General features: G+C 38.7%; 1 protein-coding gene across 1 annotated transcript in view; it reads left to right on the forward strand.

Moving 5' to 3' along the window:
• The window catches only part of LOC149936497 (dual specificity tyrosine-phosphorylation-regulated kinase 4-like), a 62635-nt gene that overhangs the window by 41972 nt on the left and 8367 nt on the right, over positions 1-12296 (forward strand). Inside the window, exons 2-8 of the mRNA XM_090180762.1 lie at positions 3521-4067; positions 4807-4980; positions 6040-6203; positions 7320-7456; positions 9346-9486; positions 9558-9696; positions 9789-9911. Of these exons, the coding sequence (XP_090036888.1) occupies positions 3521-4067; positions 4807-4980; positions 6040-6203; positions 7320-7456; positions 9346-9486; positions 9558-9696; positions 9789-9911 (1425 nt within the window). The remainder of the gene's footprint in view (positions 1-3520; positions 4068-4806; positions 4981-6039; positions 6204-7319; positions 7457-9345; positions 9487-9557; positions 9697-9788; positions 9912-12296) is intronic.

The following is a 12296-nucleotide window of genomic DNA, read 5'->3' on the forward strand; positions in this document are numbered from 1 at the left end:
ACGCGCAGTAAAAAACTTAGATCCCCATAATAGTTTAGCTCATCATACAATTATCGATTTTCATAACCAAAATTTCTATATACCGAAAAACATAACATTGAACGAAAATTCGCAGAAACAATTCTACACACCGAAAAACATAACTTTAAACGAAAATTCGCAGAAACAATTCTACATACCGAAAAACATAACTTTAAACGAAAATTCGCAGAAAACATTTTACATACCGAAAAACATAACTTTAAACGAAAATTCGCAGAAAACATTTTACATACCGAAAAACATAACTTTAAACGAAAATTCGCAGAAAACATTTTACATACCGAAAAACATAACTTTAAACGAAAATTCGCAGAAAACATTTTACATACCGAAAAACATAACTTTAAACGAAAATTCGCAGAAAACATTTTACATACCGAAAAACATAACTTTAAACGAAAATTCGCAGAAACAATTCTACATACCGAAAAACATAACTTTAAACGAAAATTCGCAGAAAACATTTTACATACCGAAAAACATAACTTTAAACGAAAATTCGCAGAAAACATTTTACATACCGAAAAACATAACTTTAAACGAAAATTCGCAGAAAACATTTTACATACCGAAAAACATAACTTTAAACGAAAATTCGCAGAAACAATTCTACATACCGAAAAACATAACTTTAAACGAAAATTCGCAGAAACAATTCTACATACCGAAAAACAACTTTAAACGAAAATTCGCAGAAACAATTCTACATACCGAAAAACATAACTTTAAACGAAAATCCGCAGAAAAAAATCTATATACCGAAAAAATAACTTTAAACGAAAATCCGCAGAAAAAATTCTATATACCGAAAAACATAACTTTAAACGAAAATCCGCAGAAAAAATTCTATATACCGAAAAACATAACTTTAAACGAAAATTCGCAGAAAAAATTCTATATACCGAAAAACATAACTTTAAACCAAATTCCGCAGAAAAAATTGAAAACTGTATCATCACCTCTCCAACGAACGTTTAATTAAAAATAATAAATAAAACCTTTTGATTATAACCTCCTAATAATATAATAAAAACTAGAACCATGACATCACTATATCTATTGTATCAAATTAATAAATAAGAATGTTTGACTTTAACATTTTATCTTGGTTATTGGATTTTAATACATTATAATTAAATGACAAATCCACCATCTTTTTAAATATTTATGTGACCAAAATTAGTGATTTCATTCATTTCTACTAAAAATATTAAAACTATAGTGTCGAAGTTTTAAATTTTATACCGTTTTTTAAAAATCGTCGCGTAATACTTTATTATTATTAATTTCAAAGGTTTTTATAAAAATATATTTTTTTGAGATGACTGATTTCGGAACTAAGGTAGTGAATCTCCCCATACCGGTAGGTACCTGAATTCATTATTGCCAAAACCAAATTTTATTAGATTTACCTTATTTCTTTTGGCGTATAATCCGTCCACTACTTGTCGCGTTCAGTCAATATTTCCCCAAATACTTTGAACTTGGAGAATTGAAGCTACACCAAGACGAAGCGATTTGAATTTTCCGGCCAAGATACCCTCCTGACAGGGCTACCCAAATTAGAGAGACTACTTTGCATAAATATACAGCCGTTACTTTGACGAAGTAATTACTGACTTTATATAGGAGCTCGCGTGGGAAGCGGAAATCAAGACACTGTCTGAAACGCAATTAAACTCGGGCTAAAAGCAGCGGCAAGTTGCAGACACCCATTTAATGACGCGAGAGAGTTGACTGGGAAACGGACCAGCCAAATTCCGTCGCTACTTGGACTACAATCGAAACGAAGCTGTCCCGTCAGCGCCGAGAGGGCCACGGAGCTAGGGTTAGGCGCTTAAGGACTAATGACAGCGAATTGTCTAACGGAGAAGCGTATTAACTGTCCTGTCCTAAATTAAATGTCTTTGGCCCCTTTCCCGCCTCTGTTAATGAAGTCATTAAGGCTTCATATTCAGATGAATGATACATAGATCTAATTAACACTACAAACGTCGTTATACTTTATAGCATTTCGCGGTAAAAATATATATATTTATATATTACAGCACTATAAAGTTGATAAACGCTGGTGAGCCCGAGCTCAATTTGAGACCATGCTCAGGTATTTTAAATAAATATTGTGCAGCCTGAGACGATACCGATACGTTTTCACGGTAAAGCCGAGCCCAAGCTGAGGTATTGCGGATCGCATATTGTAACTAGTAAGCCCGAGCTTGAGCCTTTGTTAAAATACAAATTACTTGGAGCTCGAGCCAGAGCCCATATTAAAAATTAACGTACTAAGAGCTCAACCTTGAGCTCGACATAATATACTTGAGCCCGAGCTCAACTTACGATTACGATTGAGCCCGAGACCGATTTTTAATACTGTTTTCGTATCTGAGGATGAGCTCGATCTCCTTCCATTTCGCGATATTGTTTAGCCCTAATTTATTTTGGCAAAAAAGAAGCGTTAGAAGCTATAGCACGGCCTAGCACCATCTGGATTCCCGGGCTCAGAGCTGCCTGACCGCCTCCGACTGAAAAGACTAATTGGGCTTTTTGATAAATAGTAGTTTTAAAACATAGTGAGACCGAGCACGAGGCTATCATTTTATTTGTAAGTAACCATAGTGAGCCTGAGCCCGAGATCACATGTCGAATTGTAATTATTGTGAGCCCAATTTGTAAATAAAGTGAGCGCGATCACGAGACTGCCCGTATATTTATAACTATACAGTGAGTCCGAGCCCAAGACGGTTTATAGGTTTCAAATCTACTGAGCTCGATACCTCACATCGGGGGGGGGGGGGGATTTAGATTGCGAGCTCGAGCCCGAGACCGGCCAATAATTGGTGAGACCAAGACCAACCGTAAGCTCATATACGAATTCAGTGAGGTGAGCTCGAGCCCAGCTCTAGGCGTTGACCTATGGTGAGAGAAGATGGGAAGGCGACCAGTGGACATCTTATGACGTATTACGCACCTGCGCTGCGAGGGCTAACCACTGTCAGATGGTCTGTACACCGATTACGCGTACTCAACGCTGATAAAGGTACAGACTCTATAGATTACGCGTAATCTCATTAGTACAGTTTAAGGTACGAGCTTGTACTTTGTACACCGATTACGCGGAGTTTTCTCTCTCTTCCCTCGCAGCGACAAATGAGCCCCCCTTAGTCATAATGGAAGCCTAATAATAAAAGAAGGCTTAATGGAGAGTATTTTCATCTAAAAATCGTCTTTTAACCCTTGCTAGCAAATGGTTTTGCATAAATGTAATTTGTTGATATAGAGTGTTGTCGTCTGAAACCCTGCGACGTCACCATTGTAATTTGCCTATTGATTAAAAAACGGTAACTGTCATGGCGTCCACTATTACCACTACAGCTGTGACGTTACAAGTTTTCAAAATCGTATCAGACGACAACACTCTATACTATAAAATATGTCAATTTAGTCTCCCTTTACAATTGCCAATCTCGTTCTCTTTCAGAGTCCTTTATCGGTCCGGGATCCTTTGAGTAAACTCGGATGTGCCTTCACGAGTCATCTGCACGTCAGCACCTCGAGGCCGGTGGCGGCTCTGGCCTCCTTCACGCAGAAGTTCTCCAGGAGCAGCGGCCTCGGAGGGTCGGCTTCCATCGGGGCCGCCAGTGGAGGAGGCAACGGCGGGCCCAGCCTGCACCACCTGGGCTCGACCACGGTGGACAAGTCGACGTGTTTGCCCAGCATAGCCGTTCAGAAGATCCCCTTCGGACGGCTCGGACAACAGAGCGCCAGTTCCAGCAACGCGGCCAACAATAACGACCACGAGTTTTCTTCCGGGAGCCACCACGGCAACTACGCCGCGTCGCTGCCCGCTTTACAAAATAAAACAGCCCAACAAATTAGTAGACAAACGCCCTCGCTGCAGAGTTGCGGCGCCGCGGCTCAGAATAACCACACGCAAGTCAGCGGTCAGTACGGTCAAAACCACAGTACGGCCATCACGGTTGCCAATTCGGGAAGCGGTTCCAGTCTTGAGCCGGCTAGCGCTTTAGGTAAGTTCTAACTTTTACATAGTTGCTACAGGTCAGAGTTAACGGGAAAATGTTAGGGAATTTGAAAATAGGTTTAAAAAGTTGGGGAAAGTTCAAGGAATTTAAAGAATTTATCTTAAAATTTTTATGAAGGTAAAGTTTACAAACAAGTTGGCAAAATATACCTCTCCTCGGAAGAGTTTCTAATTTTCAGTGAAGTGTAACATGTATCCTTGGTTCTGTGGTAGAGCGTTCACCTGTCGTGCAGGAGGGCTCGGTTTCGAATCCCGCCCGATATTAACGCAAATAGAAAAATAATTCTACTACATCTAATGACAGAAAGAGGGTTTTTTGGAAAAAGCTTTATTCTACAAGAAACTGCGATCGCAGTGATTACACTTTGCCCCGAAAATGCGTACGCTTTCGCAGCCCAGACAGACACAGTGATTGTAAAACCCCTCCGAGGTAAAGTTTGTAAATGTTGAATGTTTTGATTGTTAAAACATCAACTTATATTTCAGTATAAAAAATAAAATATGAAGTTAAAATTATCTAAAACTCAAAAATGATCAGGCAATTTGAAACAGCTTGACAACGTGGGGAATAATTTGACTAGTAACGTTTTTTGGCGGAATAAAGTAGTCACTACCGAATGAAATTTTCTATTGTAAAAGTTCCGAAACTTCCAACAACTCTTATCTCGACCGTAGCCCGCGTAATTTTGTAAATGACTTATAAAGTATGGTCAAAATTAAATTAGGGAGTCACGTACACCTCTTGACCAATATCCGAGAGAGTCAAGGAAGCAGATCGTCCAGTTCGGACGGGGAATACGCGGTTAGCCACTTCGGAAGTAGCCACGCCTCTCCGACGCTCGAGAGGTCAATCACCAAGCATGATCCTTATGGCCGCAGACTGCCCCTGTCACCTACGGGTAAGTGAACCGCAACCCCTCCGCCTTGTTAATACTCACTTTGAGTTTGATTGAAAAGAGAAAATCGAAGTTAGGCACGACGAAAAAATATTAATCATATAGTATATTCACCCTGTGATGGGCATTTTGCCGAAAGAGCCACTCAGCTCGCGCTCGCTAGCTTGATATTTGCTCACGCTCTTATTCATTCAAATCAGCACTATACACCTTTAGAACTCATTTAAGAGGCGAAATCGCCACTGCTCTCGTTTAGAGCTCATTTTAGAGGCGAAATCGGCACTGCTCTCGTTTAGAGCTCATTTGAGAGGGGAAATCGGCACTGCTCTCGTTTAGCGCTCATTTGAGAGGAGAAATCGGCACTGCTATCGTTTAGCGCTCATTTGAGAGGCGAAATCGGCACTGCTCTCGTTTAGAGCTCATTTGAGAGGCGAAATCGGCACTGCTCTCGTTTAGCGCTCATTTGAGAGGCGAAATCGGCACTGCTCTCGTTTAGAGCCCATTTGAGGGGCAAAATCGGCACTGCTAACGTTTAGCGCTCATTTGAGAGGTGAAATCGGCACTACTAATGTTTAGCGCTCATTTGAGAGGAGAAATCGGCACTGCTCTCGTTTAGCGCTCATTTGAGAGGTGAAATCGGCACTACTAATGTTTAGCGCTCATTTGAGAGGAGAAATCGGCACTGCTCTCGTTTAGCGCTCATTTGAGAGGAGAAATCGGCACTGCTCTCGTTTAGCGCTCATTTGAGAGGTGAAATCGGCACTGCTATCGTTTAGCGCTCATTTGTGAGGAGAAATCAGCACTGCTTTCGTTTAGCGCTCACTTTTCACGGTTATATGAGTTGCGAAATCAGAACTCTTCTATTTCCGCACTCATTTAAGATTCGAAATCATCGCTCTTTTTTCCGCACTCATTTGAGATACCAAATAAACGCTTTTGCGTTTCACTCTCGCTAAAACAAGAGCTGGAAGGTGCCCATCACTTATTGGGGGAAGTCTGGAGTTGGTTAAAATGACTGATACATTTTTCAAATATAATCTCCGATTCTATCCCGTCACGCAGAGGTGATCAAGTTCTACGGAAGTCGTTTGAATGCCTACGAGCGGAACGAAATCAACCAGTACAAACAAATTTGGTACCTCGGCCTCGAAGCTACCAAAATTGAAGGAGAAATCGGTGGCAATCAGAACTGCGGCTACGACGACGAGAACGGCTCCTACATTAAGGTGAATTCCGCACACCACCCACTATCAGGGAGCACTAAACCCCTGGAGAGGTCCTGTTGGATAGAATTGCTGTGAAACCGGTGATAGGAAGTTACCTCTTGCATCCCCAAATTCTCTTCCCCCGTTTTCCTGGTATAGGGACGGAAATCCTAAATGCGCATGCTTGTAACGTCATCATTGTAGTTCCGTTAAAAGGGTAAAGGGTTAATCCATTTTTGACACGTTTCTTGATATCTTTTCGGATTAGGAAAAGGCACAAATTTAATACAACTCATGAAACGTATCTAGAATCACATTCCTTAAAACAGCATTTTCTATGAAAAACCATTTTTAAACCTCGCTCGTCTTTAATATTCTGCGGCACATGCGCAGTTTCCACCTACGTCCCTGAAAACAAGGAGGGGGAAAATAATTTAGGGGAAATTATAGAACTATCCCGGCCGGTAGCTTCTACCCAACAGGACTTCTCCAGGGGTTTAGTGCTCCCTGCCACTATCGAGGACGAAGCGGCCCTTACTCACATTTTCCATAGACTTTCTATAGAATCTTACTAAAATTTATAGAAAGCTAAAGTCCGTGTTTGTTCCTCCTATGAATATTTCTATACACTAAAAACTGTGGAAATCTCTAAGCTATTTTCCAATGGTCATAGAAATCTGTTTTCAGCTAGGGATTCTATAGAATTTATATAGGTACTGTTTTATTAGGTAGTATAAATCTCACGCTGAGTTAGGGCCATGTTCTATAGAATTTCAATAGAAAATGTTTGGTACGGGAGGGGAAAACGCACGCTCAGCTAGGGATTCTATAGAATTTATATAGAAAATGTTTTATCAGATAGTATAAATCTCACGCTGAGTTAGGGCCCTGTTCTATAGAATTTCAATAGAAAATGTTTGGTACGGGAGGGGAAAACGCACGTTCAGCTAGGGATTCTATAGAATTTATATAGGTGCTGTTTTATTAGGTAGTATAAATCTCACGCTGAGTTAGGGTCATGTTCTATAGAATTTCCATAGAAAATGGTTGGTAAGAGAGGGGAAAACGCTAGCTCAGCTAAGGACAAAGCTCGGTGACTTTAATGGCTTTACTAAAGCTCTCTGTATTTGCGTACAGGTATTACACGACCATATTGCCTACCGCTACGAAATCCTAGAGGTGATCGGCAAAGGCTCATTCGGTCAAGTGATCCGGGCTCTCGATCACAAAACGAACCAGCAAGTGGCGCTTAAGATCATACGCAATAAGAAAAGGTAAGTACCGCCTTTCCAGCCTCTTAACGGTTATAATAACAAGCTGTTCAACAAATTAATAAGTAGGCCTCCAAGGTGCGTTAACCCCTTGATTAGGTAGAGCCTAAATTATGTTTCGAAAGAGTCACGCTTTAGGCTAGACCGGAAGGATACGATTCCGCGCCCATTTTCTCCGAGCCTAAATATTCTCATAAGCAAAGTAACAATTATAAGTACGACTATTTTTCAATCGCATTTTTTTAAACGATAGTGACAGTGCATACCGGTATAAAGAGTATGGGAAGATATCATTAGATTGTGGTACTTTCCTAGCAGGCTAGCATACACCTATGTTAAATGAATTAAATTAAATTGAATTGAATTGAGCTCGTAGCCCACTTTTTAACCACAAAACGTAAACGTAGATGGCGCTAGTCTGTGTGAAAGGGTGTAACGAAAATCGAAAACGGACTAGCTTTCGTTAGAAAGTATAAAGTTTTGCATGAGAGGGCTAGACTGTCTACCTTAGCATATTCTTAGGACCTCAATTCACCAACGACCATATAAATAATAACGTGGCTAAGGACTCTCAACTCTCAGCGAGCTGTTGCTAGTTTTTGAAACTGTCAGTGAAGAGAAGTCAAGGCCTATAAAAAACTGAAACGCGTTCGAAAAGTAAAAATTTAAATTTTCTTTGGAAATATAATGATAAATCGAAACATAAAATTTACTTTTTTAATAATAATATATATTAATAATAATCAGCTAGGATAATCACCTAAGGCACCACCTTAAGCCTAAGTCATGAATTGACTTTTAAAGCTATTAATTCAGGTGGCCGGTATACAATGCGTAGGAGGGTGGTGGCAAGCCCTTCAAATACAAGCTTCGATTTTCTAGGTCTCTATTTTCGAATTTGAGACCTAAACACGTTTTCGCTCTTATTTATTGCCAATAAATTAACCTGGCAGAAATTTTTAGGATTATGAGAGTAGGGAGCATTGAGTTGGGAATAAGTAGAGGTACAACTAAATCTGGCTGGCGCGGGACCAATTTCATTCCATAAGGAGACTTTATCAACTTTATCGTTCTACCGTGGTGGCATCTGTCTCTAGTGGTGGCAACTATATTGCAATTGAATTTTTTCGCGAATCTGATGCGAAATTGAAATGTATGATTTATCGTAACAAACAAACCTTTGAAGTTGTTTAAAAATAATTTTATTTTGTCAACACGATCCTTTTTAACTCAAGTTACGGTGAGTTAGCTAAAAATTATTTATTTTTAGCCATATAACTTTACAAAATATATATGACGCTACCGCCTAATTATAAAGATGAATTTCGTACAGTCTTATCAGAACAGGTCCCGCGTAACCATGGCAACCGAAATCGTAATTGTATTTCTAGCAGTATTATTCCCAATTCAATGGTAGGGAGTGAAGAATATCCTGTTCGCATACTTTTTCCTTTTAATTTCTCTTCAAACAGTGTAATTAATGATTGGAATTCGCTCACCAACGATATTGTCACCGAGAAAAATTATCAGAAGTTCCGCTCTTTAATTTACAATGTAGATTTTTAAATAATGTTATTTATGTATTCTTATATCTTGTTTATTCTGTTTCTCTGCATATAAACCAGCCTTTGGCTTTGCAGTTGTTATTCATAATAATAAATAAATAAATTCCGTTTACGCAATTGCAGCGTGACAGCCTATCATTATAATAAATCGATCAGTGTCGTACTTACGCGCACTATGTAACTTATGATATTAATCTATTCCGTTTCACGCGTTGTATTTTTTCATTTATTTTAGGCTTAGTATAAATTAGACGGAAGAAAATTTAGCGTGCCGTGTGGCAACTAATTACAATGACTTATTTGGTGTTTCCCATTTTTCGAATGAAGATTTCATCAGCAAGCTCTGGTGGAAGTGAAAATTCTGGAGCATATTACGAAAAAAGACAAAGAGAACCAGCATAACGTGATTCACATGCTCGAGTACTTTTATTTTAGGAATCACCTCTGCATCACGTTCGAGCTTATGGGGTAAATACGACTTTTCTTGCATTTCTTTATGATCTAGGATGTCTAAACACGGTCTTCGGAAATCGTTACAGAATGAACTTGTACGAACTCATTAAGAAGAACAATTACCAGGGATTCAGCTTAGGCCTTATCAGACGAGTTTCTTACGCTTTGGTACAATGCCTTCGACTTTTATCGAGGGAAAACATTATTCACTGCGACTTAAAACCCGTAAGTCTATTTTTGGCCTACTAGCGCCTGTAGAAGTGTTTCAACCGTCGCACACCCGTGCTCAGGGAGAAACTAACCCTCTTTCTCGTTAGGAAAACATTCTATTGAAACACAGAGGAAGTAGTTCCATCAAAGTGATTGACTTCGGAAGTTCCTGTTTCGCTCACCAGAGGGTCTACACTTACATTCAATCCAGATTTTACAGATCACCCGAGGTAAGGAATATTAATTTCGGACTAGTAATCGCGTAAGGCTATTATTTCAGGGCTCCCAACAAAATCTGGAATTAAATTATGGAAAAAGGGACTTTCGCGATAAAAATAGGGTAAATTAGGGACCAAATTTTTCAAAATAGTAACCAAATGTAAAACAAATGGTTCTTTATGTGAACTAAATTCCAAAACTCCGTCATAGGATTTAATAATGTTTCCATGATTGTGGCGCCACCTTGTGTACTATGTTCGAACTATTTTATCGTCAATCCTCAGCTTAGATTATTTTTTAAACTGTCCTTGAGCAGATGCTTAAACATATTTTAAGATTATATTGGATTAAATGAAAATAGGGTACTTTAGGGACCCAATCTAGATTTTAGGGTAGATTAGGGACCTTGAAGAAAAATAGGGACTTTAGGTAGTTTAGGAACCCGGTGGGAGTCCTGTAATTACGTTCCATAGCTGTGTTAGGTAATCGAAATAATTACTGATAGCTACGCGTTAAGTGACGTAGAAATGACGTCGTTTCCAAAAAAATAAGCGCCTCTAAGCGATAAAAATTTATAAACCAATGATCACGTGCTCGTATCGCTGCTTTCTGCACGCGCTCACCACAACGACGAGGCAAAGATCACGTATTAGGCCTAATGACTAATTTTAAATATAGAAGATGAATATTTTATTTAAAGGAATAGCAAATGTAGCTTTGTCAAGGCTTTCAAGTGTTAATATAAATATATTTGAATAGGCGAGACGTAAGTCATAACATCAGAGCTCCCACTCAAATCTTCATTTTTTTATAGGAAAAATAGGACTTTATAGAACTATTTCTTAAAAATTATAGTATTTTATAGAACTTTATAGAACTATTTTTTCAAAATTATAGTATTTTATAGGACTTTATAGAACTATTTTTTTTCAAAATTATAGTATTTTATAGGACTTTATAGAACTATTTTTTCAAAATTATAGGATTTTATAGGACTATATATGCTATTTAATTTACTAACTTTATGCGTTTAAAAACAAAATCTATAATTAGTTAAATAAATCTTTGATTTTCACTTAAAAAATAGAAACTATTTTATCATCAAAATATACTAGTAGTTAACCATGTTAACAATAACAAAAGCATAGACTAGAATGAGTTTGCATAGGAATTTATCCTATAGCTAAATCTAGCAATTTAACTGACATTGTGATTGGTAAAATATTAAAATTATAGGATTATTGGATATTTTGCTAAAAATATAGGATGTTATAGGCCATTTTTGAAAATATAGGATTTTATAGGAATTATAGGACCTCTGGGGGTCCTGTAACATTACCGGAAGTTAATAGGTCTAAAGTACCACGGGACGATAGGTCGACCGAGTTTCGATATTTTCTATGACGTGATGTCCACCAAAAACGTTCGTTCATTCTATAAAATGACTCACTAAAAATTTTACACTTAGCAAAATAGATTACTGATACATTTACGCTACCAGGAAATTATATATGTGTACACTTGGACTGTCTATAGAAGACTATGCTTACCCTGATGATTACCATAGAAACGGACGTGGTTTACAGCCAATGATTTTGAAAATACCCGCACGTCTTACCTCCGACGTAGTTTAAAGGGAATATAACCTTCAAATCTTTATTTCCGGGAGGGCCCAACATTTTTAGGGATAACCTCCGATGCAAACCACTAAGCAGCGCCGAAAATGTCAAAAAACAGCGGACAATAAGGGAACCCTGTAGCTTGGATTAACTAAAGACAGGGATATTCCACAGAAGCAAAACCGCGGAAACGATTGCTATGAAACCTCTATTAGTGAAATTGGAGCCCAAACGGAAATGACTAAAGCGCATGCGCGATAAGTGGATCAAGGGGAGAGAGAGAGAGAGAGAGATAGATAAACGTAGGCATGGCGATTCACCATCATAACAATGAAACTAATAATGTTTAGCGATCATACATTTGAGTTGCTAGGTATTACACCACCAGAGCCAAGCAATATAAGCAACCGAGTCTATGGTAAGAACTTCATTACTGAAATTTGTAGTCTGAGAATATATGAATTAAGATTTGACCAAACTATTTAGGTGAAAATAAAGTGGTGTCACTAAGCCTTGGCTCAAAATGTGAAGATCATGCGCAATCGGGACTTCCATTTATTCGCAGATTTCCTCCTAGGGTTTATAACAATCTTTTCTACTACATAATGGAGTTTTAAGCTGGACTGGTATATCTCTGTGCAGGGGCGTAGGAACCGGGGGGGGGCAATGGGTGCAATGCGTCTCCCTAGAAATTGGCTGGGAGGGGGCAACTAATGTTATTGCCCCCTCCAACTTTTTGGTCAGTTGAAATCTTCACAATTCTCAAATTCTCATTTT

Source organism: Leiobunum rupestre, chromosome 7 (genome assembly GCF_980474605.1).
Source record: "Leiobunum rupestre chromosome 7, qqLeiRupe1.1.hap1, whole genome shotgun sequence".
Taxonomy (NCBI): Eukaryota; Metazoa; Arthropoda; class Arachnida; order Opiliones; family Sclerosomatidae; genus Leiobunum; species Leiobunum rupestre.